Source organism: Anolis carolinensis, chromosome 5 (genome assembly GCF_035594765.1).
Source record: "Anolis carolinensis isolate JA03-04 chromosome 5, rAnoCar3.1.pri, whole genome shotgun sequence".
NCBI classification, from domain to species: domain Eukaryota; kingdom Metazoa; phylum Chordata; class Lepidosauria; order Squamata; family Dactyloidae; genus Anolis; species Anolis carolinensis.
In genome coordinates, this window is record NC_085845.1 from 112,768,230 (window position 1) to 112,790,448 (window position 22,219).

General features: G+C 42.5%; 2 protein-coding genes across 3 annotated transcripts in view; one reads left to right on the forward strand and one right to left on the reverse strand.

Annotated features, from left to right (window-relative positions):
• Positions 1-19,470, reverse strand: part of LOC134299561 (uncharacterized) — an 89,997-nt gene extending 70,527 nt beyond the window's left edge. Inside the window, exon 1 of the mRNA XM_062982731.1 lies at positions 18,644-19,470. Within this exon, the coding sequence (XP_062838801.1) occupies positions 18,644-19,470 (827 nt within the window). The remainder of the gene's footprint in view (positions 1-18,643) is intronic.
• Positions 1-22,219, forward strand: part of c1qtnf7 (C1q and TNF related 7) — a 102,886-nt gene that overhangs the window by 36,801 nt on the left and 43,866 nt on the right. The window contains exon 1 of one of the 2 annotated variants that reach the window (XM_003227664.4): positions 3,688-4,016. The exons of the other annotated variant lie outside the window; for it this stretch is intronic. The gene's annotated coding sequence lies outside the window, so the exon portion shown is untranslated. Of the gene's footprint in view, positions 1-3,687; positions 4,017-22,219 lie in introns of those variants that run through there. 2 annotated transcript variants of the gene reach the window in all.

Genomic DNA, 22,219 nt, shown 5'->3' on the forward strand with positions numbered 1-22,219 from the left:
TTAATGTCTTCATTAGCTATAATTCAGTTTCAAGGAAGCATTAAAATTCCATGTTTAATACTTGCAAAGCAAAGCAGTTCATTTCAGCATAACTGAATGAAATACGGCTCAGTACCTTCTTTATTTCAGGTCATCCTTACTCCAATGTTATGCTGGATTATACTGTTAAAAAACCATCAAAGAAGTAAACAATGATAGCTGCTGATTGATGCTATGTATCACACATATTTGCCCTGTAACTGTGTGATTTGCACAATTTTTTCACCTGCATTAATATGACATCTGCACTCAAATTAGCTACTTAATCATAGTGGGTAAAGGGATCATTAATGATTTTTTTTCAGCATGGAAAACATTATGTTCCCAAAGATTGTACACAACAGCAATGGGAGAACTATGAAGTTGCGTGAGAAGGCTGAGACAAAAGTGGGACCAAATCACAGTAGAAAGGGTTACTGCTTTTTAGGTTCTCCCAGGACAGGCTAAACATTCACCTTTCACACTCTACTCAGAGAAAAGGATTATTCCTCTTTTATAAGAATTAATGCTGTACCTTAACTTTTTTTAAAGGAATCATCCCCTCTTCTGAGTGGCAAAAGGCTTTTCTGAATGCCTGGGTGAAAAAATGGCAGCAACAGCATCAAGGGCAGCCAGATCAGCTGGCTCAGTTAGGTGATACTGGTGCTTTCACTTCTCCATGGAATGTCCACCCAACATATCCACATGTAATACCAAAATCCACAATGCGTTGTTGAAGGCTTTCATGGCCAGAAGGTTCTGAAGATACCAGCCCCAGATGCATTTGAACCGTCAGGGGAAAATGCTGCTGGAGCATGGCCAAACAGCCCAAAAACTCACAGGCTCATTCCTCTGGCCAGCGCCCGCACTTTGAAGAAACTTGGTGCATGTTGCCTAGCAATACGCATTGGGCTTTCTTAAACCAGGTGCTCACCGGCAGGACAAGGCCCGTCCCTCTGGACAGTGTCTGCACTTTGGAGAAGCCTAGCACCTGGGAGGGATAATAGGGCCCCCCATTATCCGAAAGTTCCGGTTATCTGACATTCCGCCCACCCGTTTATGTCGGATAACTGGAACTCTACTGTAAATAAATAACTATTTTTGACACAGAAACTGTGTTACTCGTGAACCAAGAATGCCTGTCTGGCTTTGTGATCGAGGTGACCCCCCCCAGGACTTTGTAAAATATAGTTAAAAAATCAAGGCTTTATGTCCTATATTTCATATATTTATAGCAGAAGGTAACTGGGATATTTTACTGGAGTTTACTGTGATTTACTAAAATCCCGGCACAAAAGGTGTTTGACCTTTTAGCCTGAGGCAAGAGATAACAACTCTCCTAATCCTTTCCTGAACCAGTGACTCACAAACAAAAGCACTCCCTTTTTGTTTATCCAGACAAAAGAGTTAGCAAAGGAAAAAGCCAATTTTAAACCACATGCTTTACAATCTTGCCCTTATTTCTCAAAAATTTGAAATACATTCTTCTGCTTATCTTTCTGCTTTTCCTGTATCCCCTTTGACACACATTTCCAATATTATTTCCTTGTGCAATGTCTTTTCCTCCATATATATATATATATATATATATATATATATATATATATATATATATTGAAGCAAAGTGACCTCGCTGTGAAATCTGGCCAAACATGTATTGACCTGGGTGTAACTGGCTTGCCCAGGCTATGATCAAAGTCTCCATCGGCTCCTCCTTGCTGGCTTGCTTGACCATGCTGTGGACATTCAAATGAAACCCCTTGTCTTTTCCCTTGGATTCTGGACTTTCCTATGAAATTTAATGAACTCATTCTGGACCTTTGGGTGAGTGGGAGTGGGCAATATGATTTCCAGTTCTATGAATGTATTCTATGTATTTCTATATATCTCCCTTCCCAAAATGCCTCATATATGAACTTTTAAAATATGAAATGTCACCTTGGCATGACCCCAGTGTTTTGTCATCAAGGCACATAATCGCACACACTTAAAAGGTTTCAATCAAGACATTTTGCATGAACAATAAGGAATGGCTGTTCCCTTGAGCCTCGGAGCCTGGCCACTCAAGGTAGAGTGCCTTTGGACAGGATTACCACATTCCACTGGGGTAAAACACTCCACCCTGGAAAGTGGAGATTACCCAAAACCGTCTCACTCCTTTGTCTACACACCTAGCTCATCCCACTGTCAAAAGCCTCACCCATTTGTTTCAATATTCAGCCTTTAGGAAACCAGATTCTGGCGTTTCTGCCAGACACAGATATATATTCCCACTTCTGCAGTGGGGTTGGCTTGAGAACCCCAGGGGATCTCACCAGCCATTACATCCTCCATGAATCACTTAAATTCACTAAAAAACCATCCCCGGTTCATTGTTTCCCGCCCGGCCCGCCTCCCTGCTCCTGACTGGCCGAGGGGCCAAAATGGCACCGGCTTTCTGATTGGTCGGCGCTCCTCTGCCTCCCCCTCCTGCTGTTAGCAACAACCAATCAGCATGAGGCCGGTCTGAAGGGCTGCCCTGTTGACTACCCTGTTTTATGTTATAAAAAGCATTGTAATGTGTTATGTGACATGTCACTTCGGCGAATGATTGCGTTTTGACATCCGTGTCAGCTGACTTGAATAAATATCAACTCTGTCATCTCTCTTCACAGCTCTAGGGTGAGATTATTGGGGGAACGGGGCAAATTGATCTGTAGCGCCTCCCACTTGCCAGGATTTTCGAACCTGCAACCGGAAGGCATTGAGTCTCCCTAATTCAGAGGAGAACCCCTAAATTTTGGCTCAATAACAGCTTCACCTGACTTGTATTCCCTACATCTTGCCACCTTATATGCCATTTGTCTTATTTTTTATCATTCAGCCAAACTGTTTGAACTGAGAGTAATGATAATCATCTAGCAAGTTCTTGTGTATGTTGAATTATTATTGTTTCTTTGTTGCATTTGTATGTCACCTTTTCTCCAGAAGACCTAGGGCAGCTCGTCTGCACATTAATTCCTTTCATGGACAAAAGCTTGCTAGGTAAACTCTGTCCTTTGGGGAGGCGAGGTATACTTGGGCCTTATTAGAGTGACCAGTCGAAACAAAAGATGTTTGAAATAGAGCTTTGAAATGCTAAAACAGACTATGTCTGTATGTTTTGATTCCTGGACATGTAACCTGGGCTATCAAATCTGTGCCACTTCTAACATAGTAAGCTCTTTCTCCTACTCTTTGTACAATTCTGTGGAAGACAGAAGAGTGTGGAGAGAGCCTCCTCTCAAGAAGGCTCAGAGAACTTGAAGCTGCGAATCATACTTAAAGTCAGGAATCGGGTTCAAAATTCTTCCTGGAATAGGGATTAATTTCCAGATGTTCTCAGAAGCCCTGGGCCATTTGTCTAGTTTTCTCAGGTGAATTCTGCATTTACCTCGAAGTTACTCATCCCTGAACAGTATGCATTGCTGTATATCGCAAGCCATCCCTCTTGCTTTGGAATTGAATTGTAGAAGATTTGTACATTGACACACATTCACACTGGAAAGAAACTCTATGAACATCATTCTGAAAGCTGTGCAAAGTATCCTTAGCATGACAAAGTCAGCATACTTCACATGACATGCTATAATTTATCTGCAACAATTGTTTGTTCTGATGTTATTGCTGAAATATGCATCTAGGGCTGAGTCAGAGGATATTGTAAGTTTTCAGCAGGGAAAGAGGATTATCAGAGAGAATCTCTCCTCCTCTCTGTCTTCAGACCATCTTCACTATCAGTTGCAAGGCACACAACCTGCTATGCATTCCTCCAGTGTCAGAGAGGACCAGTGACTCTCTCTCACATAGTTAGAGAGTTTCGTAAAAGGGAAACCAGGAAATTACTTATCAAGCTCAAGTTTTGCAGCGATTTTAATGCCAAGGTTTGGGGTGGAGAATGAGGGAAGGCTAAATCAAACACAGCATCTGCATACATTATAATCGAGAGGCTCCAGCTGTTCGGAACTTTTTCAGACCATGTAAGTAAATTAAGGTTTCTTTCTCTGAAGCAAACTATCTTTACTTTTTTGACTCCTGAGAACTTCAAACAAACCAGATTACGAATGAGTTTGCTAAAATTGGCTTGCATTTTATTTGCTTTCTTGCATATGCATACCAAGTGCATACCAAGACATCAAATAAATAGTGTCCTATTTTGCTTGTAAATATAGTGCTATTCTAATCAATTCATAGGCAGACTTAATCCTAGCACACAGAAATCTAACATTTAGCATTAGTAGTTTAACAAAAGGGGTGTCTGATTTAGTTTAATGTATTTATTTACTTATTTGCACATTTTCTATGCATAGTTTCTTCTCCGAAGAAAGTGGTGCTTTCAATAAGCTCTTGGAGTAAGAATGGTTTCATTCTCTTGAGATAGTAGTTCATGATTTATGGTAAATATGACATTTTTAAGAGCTGTGAGGGCAGCTTGATAGAAACACCATTGGCCCCAATACAAATATGCCTCTGTTTATGCTTTGCTGTGGGCTCCCATTAAACAGCAAGTTCTGCTGTTTTGTTTTGGTTGATTTATTTTTAGTGTGTTTCAAGACAAACTAGGATAACTCAGTTCTTGTCAAAAGGGAGAAAAGACCTTTTTCAATAGTTGTGTTGTATGTGCCTAATAACCGTTTTTGACGTCCTTAATGCTCTTCTCCTGCTGTCGTGTAACATTTGAAAATTATAGGTAGTTATAATTAGTAAACTGGAGCCCCTGATGGTGCAGTGAGTTAATCCCTTGTGCCGGTAGGACTGATGACTTGAAGGTTGGGTTGCTGACCTGAAGGTTACTGGTTCGAATCCAACCCTGGGAGAGCGTGGGTGAGCTCCCTCTATCAGCTCCAGCTCCATGCGGGGACATGAGAGAAGCCTCCCACAAGGAAGGTAAAAACATCAAAAAAAATTGGGCTTCCCCTGGGCAATGTCCATGCAGACAGCCAGTTCTCTCACACCAGAAGTGACTTGCAGTTTCTCAAGTCACTCCTGACACACACAAAAAGTAAACTGCAAATATATATCATTGGATGCCAAAGTCAGATATATCCATGCCATAATAATAATAATAATAATAATAATAATAATAATAATAATAATACTTTATTCTTATATCCCGCCCCATCTCCCCAAGGGCGGCTTACAAAGGGACCATGCCCAAACAATATAAAAATACAACAGTAAAAACAAATCCAAACAATAAATAAATACATACATACATAAATAAATACATCAAAAAAAAGCATACTACTACAACAATTTAAAAACAATTAAAACATGTTCAATGCCCTGGTACTTCAATCTTCAGACTAAGGGCAAGGAATAAGGTTAACAAGGTGCAATGCATTATAACTTCTAGTGCAATGGTATAGCGATAAGGTGCAAAGTGTTGGAATAAAAAGCGGTAGGGGCTCACTTTGATGTTCTTCTTAATTAAAAATGGTTTGAAAAAACCAGGTTTTCAGATCATATTTCTGGTTTTAACATATGGTTGTGAAAGTTAAACAATGAAGAAGACTGATAGGAAGAGAATAATCTCATTTGAAATGTGATGCTGGAGAAGAGTTATGTAAATACCCTGGACTACTTGAAAGATAAACAAATGGGTCTTAGAGCAAAGGAGTTATATGGCAAATCAAGCCTGAACTCTCCATAGAATCCAAGATGATTAAAAATGAGACTGTTGTACTTTGGCCATATCATGAGAAGGCATGGTTCACTAGAAAAGACAATAAATCTTGGTAAGGTAGAAGGCAATAGGAAGACTGCATTACAAATGGATAGATTCAAATCAAGGTGGTGACGGCCCTCTATCTGCAAGATTTGTTGGTAATAGGGTGATTAGCTGGGTTACAGGCAATCAAAATTGTAAGAAGTTTTGCCTGCCAGATAAAACTTTATCTAGAAATATAAAAAAGACTTCTAGGTTTTAGTATGTTTGGAACACATCACGGGAGGCTTGAATAAAATAGGAAATATTATCCCATGCTGCTACTTCTGGCATTGAAGCCAAGCTGAGAATTCTCTTTATGTTCCCAACTTCAGTTTTCCATTTTAATTTCCAGTTCTCATATTGTGCTGACAGTACAGATTTGAGACCTTTGGATGCCAAACATAGGACATTTTATATAGTTCTTCACTGTATTATTTCCATTGTCATTTTCTATGTATGTGGCCATGCAATGTGTTCTCCTTCTAATTGTATAGCATCCCCACTCTTGAATTCCCTTTGATTTCTGATCTTCTAGAAGATGTCTTCTATTCTTACTTTTTATTGTCATCTTCTTTTTTCTGCATTAATCATTCTAGTAGTTCTATTTGTCCCTGGATAGTTGTATTCAGAATTCTGACCCCGTTTCTGTCTCCTTTCTTTCCCTAATTACTTGAATAGTTACATCGATCATCCATTAAGGCTTTACTTTTTTTTTTTGGCTGAAGATAGTGTCATTCTATTTCCTCCTTGTCAGTATTCCTGTCTTTATTCTAGAGTTCCTTTGGCTTCTGGTCAGTAGAGCAAATTGATTTTTACATTGTCTTTAAGTTATACAAGGATATTCTTCAGGTTGTATTTTGGCACAGTGGTTGTTTTGTGTTCTTCTTTGGTTTTACACACACACACACACACACACACACACACACACACACACACACACACACACAAGCTGCTCATGACCTATGCTACAATCTGCTCCTGGTCTTGCTTTTGCAAAAGAACTGGGCCTTCTTTAGATTCTTTCCCATTACATAATATATTTGATTTCTATATTGGCTATCAGGTCATATCCATTTTATCAGTCACCCCTTGGGTTTCTTGAAGAAGGTGTTTGCAATGAACTGTTGGCCATTCAAAACTCAGTCAATCAATCAATCAATCAACTGTATCATTTCTTGATCTTTGAACAAATTATCCTGTAATCCAATAAGCTGTTTGACAGTGGAATACACTACCTCAGAGAATGGTGGAGTCTCCATCTCTGAAGTTTTTTTAAAAAGAGCCTAGATGGCCATATGTTGGGAGTGCTTTGATTGTGTATTTGTAGATGGAAGGATACTGGACTGGATGGATATTGTCCTCTTCCAACTCTATGATTCTATCATTCTGCTCTGATTCCAAGTTCCTATGATTTTAAAGTTCTGTTTTAGTATGTAATCATTTTCCCCTCTAGATTTCATCAAATAATCTTTTAATTTCTTCTTCTTCTGCCTCTGTATTTTGAACATAAACTGAACTGTGATTATATAGATGGGTTTTCCCTGATATTATAATTTCATTATATACTGTGACTGATTTTAATGCCACCCCATTTATTCTTATAGTTTTGTTTCCTGGGTAAGACACTGTGCAACTATCTAACTTAAAATATACTTGGGGCTTAGTCACTCTGAGAATTGTGATGTTTACAGGTTCTAGTTATTGCTTTACTATGTCTAGATTCGCCATATTCATATTTCTCATTTTCCATGATTTTATAATATGTATCATTCAGCTTCAGACTTTCCTTTGCTTCTAGCCATGTAAACAGTTGAATGTCCATTCAGCTTGAGTCCAGTTGTGTCATTAGTCACAGTGTTACTTGTAGTTGTTCTCTGCTGCAACTTAGGAGCTTGCTGAGTATCATCAGATCTGGAAGTTTCATCTTCTGACCCTATCTTTTGTTTTATTTTGTGTTTTCTCATCATAAGGTTTTCATGGTAAAAGACATTCAAAAGGGTTTACCACGCCTCTTTCTGTACAGAGGCATCATAGCTAGTATAATTGTCATTGTATTTGAGAGATCCTCTGCCAGTGTCACCTCCACCTACTGCTGCTGTCCTGAAGCTGTTTGGCACATTTCATGTGGCTTCTAGGGCAATGCTTGTTTTACATGGGAGATCCTACTGGTAGCACTGCTACCTTCAGCATAGTTTCTTGTTTTGTACCATGGTGAGTCGTAAAATATATCAAATAAAAACGTAAAAGGAAAAGCCTGACTGAAACATGGGTGGGAGTGTTTGAAATCTTCACTGATGTTAGAACTGAGTCCAGAGAGGAGCAAAGATGGGAAGAGGGACATTAAAAAAAATCAAAAGAAGCATGCAGTGGTCAGGATAATTAGGTCGCCTAAGTACTCTATGGGAAGAAGTGCCTTTCCATTGTCTTTGAAGACTGGTAGAATAGAAGCTGTGTTTAACTAATTTTTATTGAATAATTTGCAAATAGTGAAACATACAAGACAAGTTAAAAACGAGGAATTCCAGTGAGGATAAACGATGTGAGGAGGGGGGGGGAAGAGGAGAAAAAAAAAAGTCAGGGTTAGGGGGAGGGGGGGGGAAGGAAGGTAAGGGAGGGGGCTGTTACAGTACAAAAACTTCCGTTCTTCCCTCTTCTATCGGCATTGTGCTTTTAACTTTCAATTAACTTTCTTTCAATGTCCCGGTTCGTTTCTACGTATATCTCTGTTGAAGATACATATCAACTTTTTCCCAATTTGTCTTCTTTATTGGTTTTCCTCGAATTTCTTTCAAATGCCAGGTTAGTTTGTCCATATTTTTTATTTCGACTATCTTTTCCATCCACTGCTCCAGCTCTGGAATCTGTTCAGACTTCCATTGTTTGGCTAGAGTTATTCTGGCCGCTGTTGAAACATATGTAAAAAGTTTATCATCATTTGTGTTCCACCCTATTGAGGTGTCTACAATACCTAGTAAGTATAATTCCGGCTTTATAAGAAATTTTTTGTCCAATATTTTTTGAGATTCTTCATGAATTGTTCTCCAAAACTTTTGGACTTTTTCACAGGACCACCATTGGTGGTAAAAAGAACCTTCATGTGTTTTACATTTCCAACATCTATTCCCATAATTTTTATACATCATTGCCAATTTTTTAGGAGTCATATACCACCTGTGAAAATTTTTTAACCAATTCTCCTTTAAGTCCCAAGCATATGTATATTTTAATTTCTTGTTCCAGATTAGTTCCCATTCCTCAAATTTTATTGGACGACCGATGTTCCTTGCCCAGTTAGTCATACATTGTTTAACTGATTCGGTTTCTGTGGACCATTCCAATAAAAGATCATAGATCTTCGATATTTCATTCCTTCTAATTTGTAATATTCTATCCCATTTTTCTTCCTTTTCACAAAATCCCTTATGACTATCTTTTTTAAATTGTTCTTTAAGTTGGGCATACTGAAACCAAGTTAAGTTCCTAAATTTAACTCTCAATTCTTCTATATTTTTCATTGTGTATACGCCTTCAGACTTTTTAAATATATCCTTATATCTTGGCCAGACTTTCCAGCCTAGAATATATCTTTGACTCGCTTCCAGTGATGAAACCCACAGGGGCGTTTTGCTATAGCAAAAATTTTTGTACCTTTCCCATATTTTTATTAGTGAGGCCCTAATAAAGTGGTTGCCGAAGTTCTTTTCTACCAGTCTCTTATCTTGCCATAAATAAGCGTGCCAACCCCTGCGGAGGTCAAACCCTTCCAATGTCAAGATGTTTTCATCTGTCAAATTAATCCAGTCTTTAACCCATTTTAGGGCGCATGCTTCGTAATATAATTTTAGGTTCGGCATTCCAAAACCCCCTCTGTTGTTCGCGTCAGTCAACACTGTGTATCTAATCCTTGGTCTTTTATTTTTCCATATAAATTTTGATATGTCTCTATTCCATTCGGTAAAAATTTTTATGTTCCTGATAATTGGTAGATTTTGGAATAAATATAATAACTCTGGCAAAACATTCATCTTGATAACTGCTATTCGGCCTAATAAAGAAATGTTCATAAACTTCCACTGTTCCAGGTCTTTTTGAATAGCCTTCCATTTTACTTGGTAATTGTTCTTTAATAATTGAGAGTTCTTCGCTGTTAACGTAATACCCAGGTATTTAAGTTTCGATGTTACATTTATACCTGTGATTTCTTGTAGTTTTACTTGGTTTTGCTTAGTGATATTCTTAGTCAAAATTTTTGATTTTAATTTATTTATTTTTAATCCTGCTAATTTTCCAAATTCTTCTATTTTGGTAATCCAGTTGTTTATTTGGTGTTTTGGTTCTTCAATTATACAAATTATATCGTCCGCGAAGGCACGGATCTTATACTCTTGGCCTCTTATCTTTGTTCCTTTTAGCCCATGGTCTTTACAAATGTTTATAATTAGGGTGTTCAATGCAAAAATGAAAATAAGTGGGGACAAAGGGCATCCTTGTCTTGTTCCCTTTTCTATCTTAAAGGGCCTTGTCCATTGTCCATTGATCAATAAACTCGCCTCCTGTTTGTTATAAATTGCCTCAATAGCGTTCGAAAATTGGTATCCTATATCTACTTCTTTCAATAATAATTTAAAAAAGGTCCAATTCAAATTATCGAACGCTTTTTCCGCATCTATGGCTAATAAAGCCACTTCTTTCTCGTGGTGACATTCATAATACTCGATAATATCAACTATACATCTTAGATTTTCACTAACATTTCTACCTGGTAAGAAGCCTTTTTGTTCGGGGCCGATCCAATTTTGTAAAAATTCTTTAAATCTGTTTGCGAGTACTGTTGTGAAAATTTTATAGTCTGAATTAAGAAGGGAAATTGGTCTGAAGTTTCTCAAATCAGTTAAGGTGCCATTTTCTTTTGGGATAGCAACTATGTCGGCTTGGGACCAAGAGTCCGGGATCTCCCCCTCTACTAATGTCACGACCCAGGCGGCAGAGGCACCAATAACCATACACAGAGGCCAGAATCTAACTAATATCTTTATTGAAGGAATATATAAAGTTAATAAAAACAAGTATAGAAAATAGTCCAGAATTAGACCCTTCAGGAAAGGTCAGAATTAGTCCAAAAAAGCAATGTCCAATAAGAAATATTAAGGTCCAAAGTTGTAATCCAATAACCGAAACACTCACTTTGCCAAGCAAAGTGAGGGGAGATGACAAGGTCCTTTAGTCCATAAAACTTGAGCGTGGCTAGGAAATAACTTGATACTTGAAACAAGGCTTGAACGTGAAACAAGGTAACTAAGAACAAGAACAAGGTCCGTGGAATAACTTGGTAAAATCCGTGAAACAAGGCAAGGATTAGTCCGGGGAAACAAGGCAAAGTCCGTCGGTAAACAAAGGCTGGGAAGCAAGGCGAAGGCTGGATAGCAAGGCAAGGCTTGAGCTGAAACGAGGCTTGAATCGGAGCGCGCTGTCCAGACACAACTCGCTCCGTAGGCTGACGAATTGACTCCGCGAAGTTGCTACGCGGGCAAAACACCTATATAGAGTCCAACTTTCTCACCAAAGCGGTTCTCTGGGAATCAGAAACGAAAGCTAAACTCTGAGACCAGATGTTAAACTCCTTAAAGATTCTCACGAGAACCAATGTTAATTGGCAACATTCTTAGCTGCTATCCTCGCACTCCTGCGCGAAGCTGAATCCAAACTTCTCTGTTGTTTACAAAACTCCCGGCGCAAGAACACGGGAGAAGTAGGCTCTGGGGTTGTTTGACATACTTCTGGGGCACAACTTTCTTGCAGGTGCAAGGTTTCCAGATCTGCCTGGGAAAGATCTGGCTGAGAGGAATCCAGTTCAGACTGGGAAGGTAAAAAACCCAAGTTTTCATCTTCATCAGGGATTACAATGTCCTGAGCAGGACTACAAGGCCCATGGTTCATCACACTATCCCCCTCCTCAGGGCCCCTCCCAACCTGGGGTCCTCTCCCCGAGGCGCGAGGTCGCGGTTTGGTGGGATAGGTCAGATGGAAGCGACGGGTTAGATCAGGAGCATGGACTGTGGAGGCGTCTTCCCAAGAGCGTTCCTCAGGCCCAAAACCCACCCAGTCAATGAGATATTGTAGGCGGCGGCGATGAAAGCGAGAATCCAAAATGTCCTCAACCTCGAACTCCTCCTCCCCATTCATCAAAACAGGAGGGGGGGCCGGTTGGTCTGTATCAGGTCGCACACCATCCGCCGGAAGGAGCAGGGAACGGTGAAACACTGGGTGAATGCGCATTGAACGCGGAAGTTGGAGTTTGAAAGTCACGGGGTTTAATTGCGCCACCACTGGATAGGGGCCAATGAAACGGGCATCTAACTTCCGGCATGGGCGGTGGGAGGGCAGAAAGCGAGTGGACAGAAAAACCCGATCTCCTACCTTGATTTCGGGGCCCGGCTGGCGGTGTTTGTCAGCGTGGCGTTTATAGTCCTCCTTGGCTTGGTCCAGTTGCTGGAGCAAAAGTTGTTGCACCGCTGTGAGTTCCTGCAGCCAATCCTCTGCTGCGGGAACTTCTGAAGTTTCAATGACAGGGGGAAAGAAACGTGGATGGAAACCGTAGTTTGCAAAGAACGGCGTTTCTTTTGTAGAAGCTTGAACCCCATTATTGTAGGCAAACTCAGACAGTGGTAACAGAGAAGCCCAATTGTCCTGTTGGTAGTTTACATAACAGCGAAGATACTGCTCCAAAGTGGCATTGGTGCGCTCCGTTTGCCCATCTGTTTGGGGATGATGAGCTGAAGATAAGCGAGAGTCTATGCCCAGTAGTTTTTGTAGTGCCTTCCAAAAACGAGAGGTGAATTGAGATCCACGGTCTGTGACTAAACTCTTGGGCAATCCATGTAGTCTGAAAACATGCTGAAGAAATAGATCCGCAGTTTCTTTGGCCGTGGGGAGGCCTTCGCAGGGAATGAAATGGGCTAACTTGGTGAATAGGTCCACCACCACTAAGATCGTGGTGAATCCACAGGAAGGTGGTAGGTCAGTGATGAAATCCGCGGAAATTATTTCCCATGGGCGAGATGGGGTAGGAAGGGGGTGCAAAAGCCCTGAGGGCTTCTCCCTTCGTATCTTGGAGCGCTGGCATACTGGGCAGGTGTTGACATATTTTTCCACATCCTTGCGGATCTTGGGCCACCAAAAATCTCTTAGGATCAAATGCATGGTTTTAAATAGTCCGAAGTGTCCTGCTGGTTTGCAGTCATGACACAGACGAAGCGCTTTTTCCCTGCCCGGTCCGGGTGGGATATAAACATGATTTCTATAGCAGAGCAGCCCATCTTTAAGCGAAAAGGGAAAATGCAGACCTTGGCGAAGTTGGTCCTGCGCCCAGGCATCTGCTTGCTGACTAGCCCTGATTTCTTGAGCACAGATGGGTCCTGGAGTAGGGGAAGTTGAACCAATGGGACTGGATTTGGTGTTCCCCACTGTGAGCGTGGCAAAGTTCTCAGGTTGTAGCAGTTGGGATTCAAAGGTCTCCTTGCGTCCTGCCGCGTATTCCGGTTTACGTGACAGGGCGTCTGCTTGCTTGGTTTGAGCTGGGGTCACATAATGGATCTGGAAGTTGAAACGTTCAAAGAATAAAGCCCAACGTTGCTGCCTCTGATTTAGTTTGCGGGCAGTTCTTAGATGTTCTAGATTACGATGATCAGTGTGGACTTCAATGGGGAATTTGGCCCCTTCTAGCCAATGTCTCCAAGTTTCAAAGGCTGCCTTTATGGCCAGTAGTTCTTTTTCCCAAATGGTGTAATTCCTCTCTGGTGTGGTTAGTTGACGAGAATAAAAGGCACAGGGGTGGAGGTGATCTCCCACCGGTTGTAAGAGTACAGCCCCAATTGCCACATCAGAGGCGTCCGCTTGCACCACAAAAGGGGTTCCAGGATTTGGGTGCTGTAGAATTGGCTGGGAGGTGAATAGTTTCTTCAGTTGCTGGAACCCTTTCTCTGCTTGATCAGTCCAGCGGAAAGGCTGCTTTCCACGGATGCAGCTAGTGATGGGGTCGGACCAGCGGGCAAAATCTGGAATGAACTTGCGGTAGTAGTTCGCGAACCCCAAGAAACGCTGCACCTCTTTCTTGTTAGTTGGCGCCCGCCATTCCAATACTGCTGAAACTTTGGCTGGATCCATGGAAAGCCCTAGAGGCGAGATGCGGTAGCCAAGGAAATCTACCTCTTGTAGATCAAAAGCGCATTTTTCTAGTTTGGCATAAAGTCCATGATCCCGCAGTCGTTGCAACACCATTTTGACGTGGTTCTCATGTTCTGATTGTGATCTGGAAAACACCAAAAAATCGTCCAGGTAGATTATCAAGAATCTGTCTAGATAGTCCTGAAAAATATCGTTGACAAAATGCTGGAACGTTGCGGGAGCTCCGCATAAACCGAAATTCATAACTCGGGACTCGAATAATCCGAATTTAGTCTGGAAGGCGGTCTTCCACTCGTCCCCTTCTCTGATGCGAACTAGATTATAAGCCCCCCGAAGATCCAGCTTGGTGTAGACCTTGGCTCCTCGAAGTCGGTCCAGTAGATCCGAGATTAAGGGCAGGGGATAGCTGTTCCGCTTGGTGATATTGTTCAATGCTCTGTAGTCCACCACCAAGCGTAATTCCCCTGACTTCTTCTTCACAAACATCACTGGGGAGGCGGCTGGGGATTGAGAGGGTCTGATGAACCCCTTGCGAAGGTTTGTCTCTAAGAATTCCCTGAGAGCTTCTTGCTCTGGTTCAGTCAGGGAGTAGAGATGCCCTCGCGGGATCGGGGCCCCCTCCACCAGGTCAATGGCACAGTCATAAGGTCTATGTGGGGGTAATTTCTCGGCTTCTTTCTCATTGAATACATCCCAATACTCGGAGTACTTCTTTGGCAAGGTGATAATGGGCTCGGAGTCTGTGGCATGGCATACCTTGGCTACGAGGCAATGGTTTTGGCAGTACGGTGAAGCAAACTGCAGTTCTCTGTTGGACCAGGAGATGTTAGGGTCGTGGAGTGTCAGCCATGGAATTCCCAAAATCACAGGGAAATGGGGAACCTCGGTAACAAAGAAGGAAATCTCTTCCATATGTTCCCTTATCCACATCCTGGTGGGTTCCGACCACTGGCTTACGGGCCCCGTCTTGAGGGGACGGCCGTCTATGGCTTGCACCACACGGGCATTCTTGAAATCATGATATTGTAATCCCAGAGAGTCGGCATACTCTCTATCGATGAAATTGTTGGTAGCTCCAGAGTCTATCATGGCGTGGATCATGACGGGTCCCCTTTTTGCTGACCATAATGTGACCACGAGAAGGAACAGGACCCCGGTTGGCGGCTCTTGGATGGATTTTTTGACCGGGTTGGCGAGCCTCTCTACACCCGGTCGTTGGCTTCCCCCGCCGGCTGTGTGCCAGTCGGCTCAGACGCCTTCGACTCCGTGGAGGACGCCGCCGCAAGCCGGGCAGCAGGCTTCCCCTTGGCTGGGCACTCTCTGGCGAAGTGGCCCCCGTTCCCGCAGTACCAGCAGAGGTTCAAGCGTTGACGACGGGCCTTCTCGGCGGCATCTAGTCTGGGACGCACATTGCCCAACTGCATCGGCACCTCCTCGCCTCCTCTGGGGTATGGGGTTGGCGGCGGGGGTCTCCACACCGGACGTGGCTGAACACTGGCGGGAGCGGGGGGTTTTGCCCCGGCTCTACCGCCCTGGCCTCGAACCCATTGTTTCCTGTTGGCAATCATGACTTCAGCCCGTAAACATTGATCAATGAGTGCCTCGAGGGTCTGGGGAGGATCCACCTTGGAGATTTCTTCCAGCATTTCAATGTTGAGACCCTCCCGAAATTGTCCTCTGAGGGCTACATCGTTCCAGCCGGTGTTGTGGGCCAGCACGCGGAACTCGGCTATGTACTGAGACATGGGTCTGTCTCCTTGAAGGAGGCGCCGGAGTTTGTGACCGGCTGCCTCCAAATTGTCCTCGATTCCCCAGGTCTCCTTAAGGTGATCCAAGAAGCGTTGTGCTGAACTTAGGTGGGGGGAGGCTTGATCAAACAGGGCCGTCGCCCAGCTAGCCGCTGGTCCGTCTAGAAGACTGTAGACCCACGCCACCTTGATGTCTTCTTGGGGAAACTCGGCATCACGGGCCTCTAGATAAGCTTGACATTGGCGGCGGAAAACATGAACCTTAGCAGCTTCTCCAGAAAACTTGGTAGGCAACGCCATGGCCGGGAGGCGAACTCCGCGCTCCCTCAACCCTTTTATTTCTCCATCCTGCGCGTTGAGTCTGTCACGGATGCGGTCCACTTCGTCCTTGCTGATGGTGTAGCTGAGCGGCTGTCCAGCCGGCGCGGCTCCGGTAGACATCCTGGCCTCGGTTAGTTGGTGCTTATGGGTGGCGGAGTCAAACTGTCACGACCCAGGCGGCAGAGGCACCAATAACCATACACAGAGGCCAGAATCTAACTAATATCTTTATTGAAGGAATATATAAAGTTAATAAAAACAAGTATAGAAAATAGTCCAGAATTAGACCCTTCAGGAAAGGTCAGAATTAGTCCAAAAAAGCAATGTCCAATAAGAAATATTAAGGTCCAAAGTTGTAATCCAATAACCGAAACACTCACTTTGCCAAGCAAAGTGAGGGGAGATGACAAGGTCCTTTAGTCCATAAAACTTGAGCGTGGCTAGGAAATAACTTGATACTTGAAACAAGGCTTGAACGTGAAACAAGGTAACTAAGAACAAGAACAAGGTCCGTGGAATAACTTGGTAAAATCCGTGAAACAAGGCAAGGATTAGTCCGGGGAAACAAGGCAAAGTCCGTCGGTAAACAAAGGCTGGGAAGCAAGGCGAAGGCTGGATAGCAAGGCAAGGCTTGAGCTGAAACGAGGCTTGAATCGGAGCGCGCTGTCCAGACACAACTCGCTCCGTAGGCTGACGAATTGACTCCGCGAAGTTGCTACGCGGGCAAAACACCTATATAGAGTCCAACTTTCTCACCAAAGCGGTTCTCTGGGAATCAGAAACGAAAGCTAAACTCTGAGACCAGATGTTAAACTCCTTAAAGATTCTCACGAGAACCAATGTTAATTGGCAACATTCTTAGCTGCTATCCTCGCACTCCTGCGCGAAGCTGAATCCAAACTTCTCTGTTGTTTACAAAACTCCCGGCGCAAGAACACGGGAGAAGTAGGCTCTGGGGTTGTTTGACATACTTCTGGGGCACAACTTTCTTGCAGGTGCAAGGTTTCCAGATCTGCCTGGGAAAGATCTGGCTGAGAGGAATCCAGTTCAGACTGGGAAGGTAAAAAACCCAAGTTTTCATCTTCATCAGGGATTACAATGTCCTGAGCAGGACTACAAGGCCCATGGTTCATCACAACTAACACCTTGTTCATAATTTCCTGTAAATGCGGTATAGACTCCTCCTGTAATACCTTGTAGAAACTTACTGGAAAACCATCTGGTCCCGGTGCCTTGTTTGGTTTCATTGTTTTTAACACTTTTCTAATTTCTTCTGTTGTTATCTCTCTATTTAAACTTTCTCTCTGTTGCTCTGTTATTTTGGGGAGTTGCAACTCACCTAAATATTGGGATATTTTTTCAGGATTTATCTCCTCTTTTTTATACAGTTCCACAAAAAACTCTCTAAATACCCCTAGGATTTCCTCATCCGTTACATATGTTTTCCCCTCCCTGATTATCTTAGATATATATTGTTGCTGTTTATTTTTCCTTAATTTTCTTGCAAGCCAGATTCCCGGTTTATTCGCGTTTTCAAAATTGTATTGTTTTATATATTTTAATTGTTTTGCCATATCCTCTAGTTCTATTGTTGTTTTCTTATCTTTCCAAAGTTTTAACTCCTTTATTTTTTCCGTGTTTGACGGGTGTTTTTTCAATTGGTCTTCCAGTCCCCTTATTACTTTCATAACATCTTCTAATTTTTTATACTTCTTTCTGTTTTTCTCCACTTTTTGTTGAATCAAATGTCCTCTCAATACGGCTTTAAAAGCGTCCCACATTATTTGTTCTTTTATATCTGGTGTATTATTCAGTTCAAAAAACTCTTTCACTAACTTCTTGTTTTTAATTATATCTGCCTCTAGTTTCAATAAATTTTCATCCATTCTCCATTTGTAACTATTTCTACTTTTATTTATTTTAATGGTGACAGGGCAATGATCTGATTTGTCACGAGGTTGTATTTTTACCTCTTCTATTCTGGTGCATAGTGAATTAGAAAGCCATATCATGTCGATTCTTACCCAGGTTTTGTGTCTATCCGAATAAAATGTATAATCACGTTCAGTTTGGTTATGGTAGCGCCAGGCATCATGTAGATCAAATTCCTCTTTCAATTTTATAAAGTTGTTTGGGAGAAGTCTCGCTTTTTCGTAATTCCTACTCTTAGTTTTCTTGCTAGTGTCTAAGTCGGAGTCCAAAATTCCATTAAAATCTCCTAAAAGAATCAAATGGTCGAATTTTACCTCAGAAATCTGTTTCCTCAAATCTCTTATAAATTTTGTTTTTGGTCCATTCGGGGCGTATATATTACAGACAAGAATAATCTGGTGATCAACTACTATTGTTACCGCTATATATCTGCCCTCCATATCTTTAAATTGGAGTGTAGGTGAGATTTTTTCCTTGATGTACAATACCACACCCCTCTTTTTAATTGAATCACATGAAATGAATTCTCTTCCAATTTTCCTATTCACCAAATGTATACTATGTTTAGCTGCAATGTGGGTCTCTTGTAAAGCCGTAATGTCAAAATTCTTTTTTCCCAATTGGGACATTAAATTCCTTCTTTTAATTGGGGAGTTCAAGCCGTTTATGTTGTTAGAATAGATTCTTAAATGGGTTAGAACTACATTCTTACTCGTCATCATTTTCATGGGGGTTGACTGGTGTCATCCGCGCTTTGTCATCCTCCGATTCCTGTTCTTTTTCCGACACGCTTCCCTCTTCCTCTACTTCTACTTCCTTCGTATCTCTTTCTTCTTCTTCTTCCGATCCCTCTTCTTCTCCCTCATCTGTCACATTTACTAATTTGTAGAATGAATCCGTTTTGAATTTCTGTTTTTCCTCCGAATGGTATCTCGCTCTTTTAGCTTTCTTTCTTTTCACTGAGGGGGGAGTGGATTCAGAGGGTGTTTCACTTTTTCCCTTTATATACCTCTTGTAAAAATCTTTAGCCTTATCTTCTGAAGTTAACCAGTGTTTTTCCTCTTTATATGTGACCATTATACCTTCTTTTTTCTCCCAATGGAATCTTATTCTCAACCGTTTCAGTTCATCTGTCAGGAAAAAGAACTTCCTTCTTCTGTTTAATGTTGCCTGAGGGAATTCTTTTAATACGATTACTTTTTTGCCCTTGTGGTACATTGGGTTTCGACTGTTTTGAATTAGGATCTCATCCCTTATCCTTTTTTTTACAAAGTGGACAATAATATCCCTCGCCACTTTGTTTCTTCTGGAAAAATTAGTTTGAACTCGATAGGTTTTGTCGATCTCATTGTCCATATTTTCTTCTGTCCGTTTTAAGAGATTAGCTAACATCTTAATTATCAACTGGCGAATGTCTTCTTTTGCCTCCTCCTGCACGTTTCGGAAACGTAGTTGAAACTCCCTCTCATTTTGTTCAAGCTTCTCCTGTAGTTCTTCTAATTTCTCAATTTTTTCGTTTTTTTGTTCGAAATCCTCCATCTTTTTTTGTAGGGTATTTTGTTGTTTGACTAATTTCATATTTTCCATTTTTAAATTATTAATCTCCTTATTTGTCTTCATCATTTCCTTTTTCAATAGTCCCATCTCTTCTCTAAATTCTTTTTTCTAGAAGTTCCTCACATATTTCTCTTTGTTGAGTGGTTTGTTTGTCCAATTTTATCTGGGCTTCCTTACAGAAGTCACCTTATAAATCATGCACTATAATACTTTGTCCCTTCTGTTTTACCATAGGGGTTATTAAGTTCTGTTAGTATGCACAATTCCCTTTGTTCTGTTTGTGTTTCTGTTCCTTACGGAGTTTTCCTTCAGTGCACCGGGTTCAGGATGTGCTTCCGCCCACAGTGGCGTCGCAAGCAGCCACTTCCGCCCTTCTTCTGCCGGATATCCTCACTTGAAATCCGCCTATGTAAGGGTTGCTGGCTGTTTCCACGTCTCCCTGCGCTCCCGATTAGAGCAGCTGTTGATTTGTTTCTCCAGGGAGCGCCGTAGACACAACACATAAGATTTCAAGGTCACTTCGCACAGAATCTGGGTGGGTTATGCTTGCTTCGTTGGTCTCAATCTTAGTTTAGTTTGACTTAATTTCTTCCTTTTTCATGCGCAGTAATTTCAAAACTTCACTTATTATAAAAAGTTTTTTTTTTTTTGGACAAACCAATCTCCCATATGGTCTGGTAGAGACAGAGTTAATCACAATATTTAGATATTTAGATATTGTCCAATACCACATCCGACATTATGTATATTTAGGATCTTGTGCTAATTTCTTATATTGATCTTACTGAACCCGGTTGTAACGCCGATTAGAGGAAGAACTCACTCTTTACTTGGTCGCTTCTCTGCTAGCTTCTATCTTCTTTCACTTTAAAAATGAGCCCGGTCGGCAGTGAATGCGGGCGTCCGCCCGCTGCCGCTTTTGCGATCCGCGATCCCCGTGCTTCTCCCGGACCCGTACACCTCCGATCCCTAGAGGCTCGGATCAACGGGTGCTGGGGGCCTTGCGTCCCTTCTCGCCTCGATCCACGAGAAGAGGGGAGCTAAAAGCTCAAACCCGATCGCCTACCAAGCGGTGGTTCGCTGGAACTCACAGAGAACCCGTCCTGCCGCCATCATGGCTCACCCGGAAGTTCTCTGGCGAATAGAAGCTGTGTTTAGATAGTTTGCAGGTCAGTGTCCCAGAAATGCTATTGTATGTTTTCTTTGGTTTTTGGGTAGCCCATAGTTAGGATGGTATTTCATGGGAGTCCAAGGTTCAGGATTTTCTCATCAACTAACTTTTTCCACCTTGCATGGAACAGATCACCAAGGGTCAATGGGGCCAAACTTTTAGGTAAAAACAGAAGATGTATATCCTTAGTTTGAATGCAATGGAAGACAGGAAGGGTTTTTACTCTTTAGAATCATAGATTCATGGAGCTAAAAGAGACCGCATGGGCTATCCAGTCCAAACCCTTGCCAAAAAGCAGGAAAATGGCATTCAAAGCACCCCCAAGAGATAGCCATCCAGCCTCTGCTTAAAAGCCTCCAAAGAAGGAGCCTCCACCACAGTCCAGGGCAGAGAGTTCCACTGCTGAACAGCTCTCACAGTGAGGAAGTTCATCCTAATGTTCAGGTGGAATCTCCTTTCCTGTAGTTTGAAACCATTGTTTTGGGTCCTAGTCTCTAAGGCAGCAGAAAACAAGCTTGCTCCCTCCTCCTTATGACTTCCCCTCACATATTTATACATGTCCATCACGTCTCCTCTCAGCCTTCTCTTCTGCAGGCTAAACATACCCAGCTCTTTAAGCCGCTCCTCATAAGCCGCTTGTTCTCCAGACCCTCTTCTGGACATATTTCAGTTTGTCAACATCTCCCTTTAATTGTGGTCCCCCTCGATGGATTGTCACCTTGCCGTAGTGAGGGGGCTTGCATGTTCTGATGAACCTGCAGGCACAACCACTGGAATCATGCACTCCCAGGAGTGGCCGCAGGGGAAGTTCCAGACCAAGCACAATCCGAAGACCCAAAGACCTCAACGGCAGAGCAGGGGGATGATAACATGATACAAGTTACAATGGCTGTGAAGGCAGAAGAAGGCTGCAACAGACTGAGAAGCCACTCTCATTGTGTTAATCACACCACTACTGGGACCTCATTCTGTGAAGACTGTGTGTTGACCGGCCGTGCACCGACCTCCACACATTAAAAAAAATCACACACAAGCGTCTTCCAAGAAAAATAAAAACAAACCAAAAAAGTCCCATGGCGATCAGCAAGTGGCGACGGGGGCAGGACTGTGAAATCTGGAAGCCCCTAGTCACAGACTGGCACATGCGTGGTGGATATGGACTCAGTCGTTCTACCTTAAGGACCGAGGCAGTTGAGTAGCCCGGCAGCTGTATCCATGACTGAGCAGCCCTTTTTAGGATCCGCTCTGCTCACCCCACACGGGGAAGAGGCTAGAAAAGGTGCCCTAAACATAGTCTGCCTTTCTTACCCTGACTGGACTGCCACATCCAGAGGGGTCACCACTCTGCGGCCAAAAAAGAAAAATGAACTTTGGAACATGGAATGTACGGACACTGTTGGAAGACACTGACAGCGAACGCCCCAAACGCAGGACTGCTATCATTGCAAGGGAGCTGGGACGCTTTAAGATCTACATAACAGCCCTTCAGGAGACCCGGAGAACAGGAGAGGGACAGCTGAAGGAAGAAAAAGGAGGCTACACCTTCTTCTGGAAGGGACT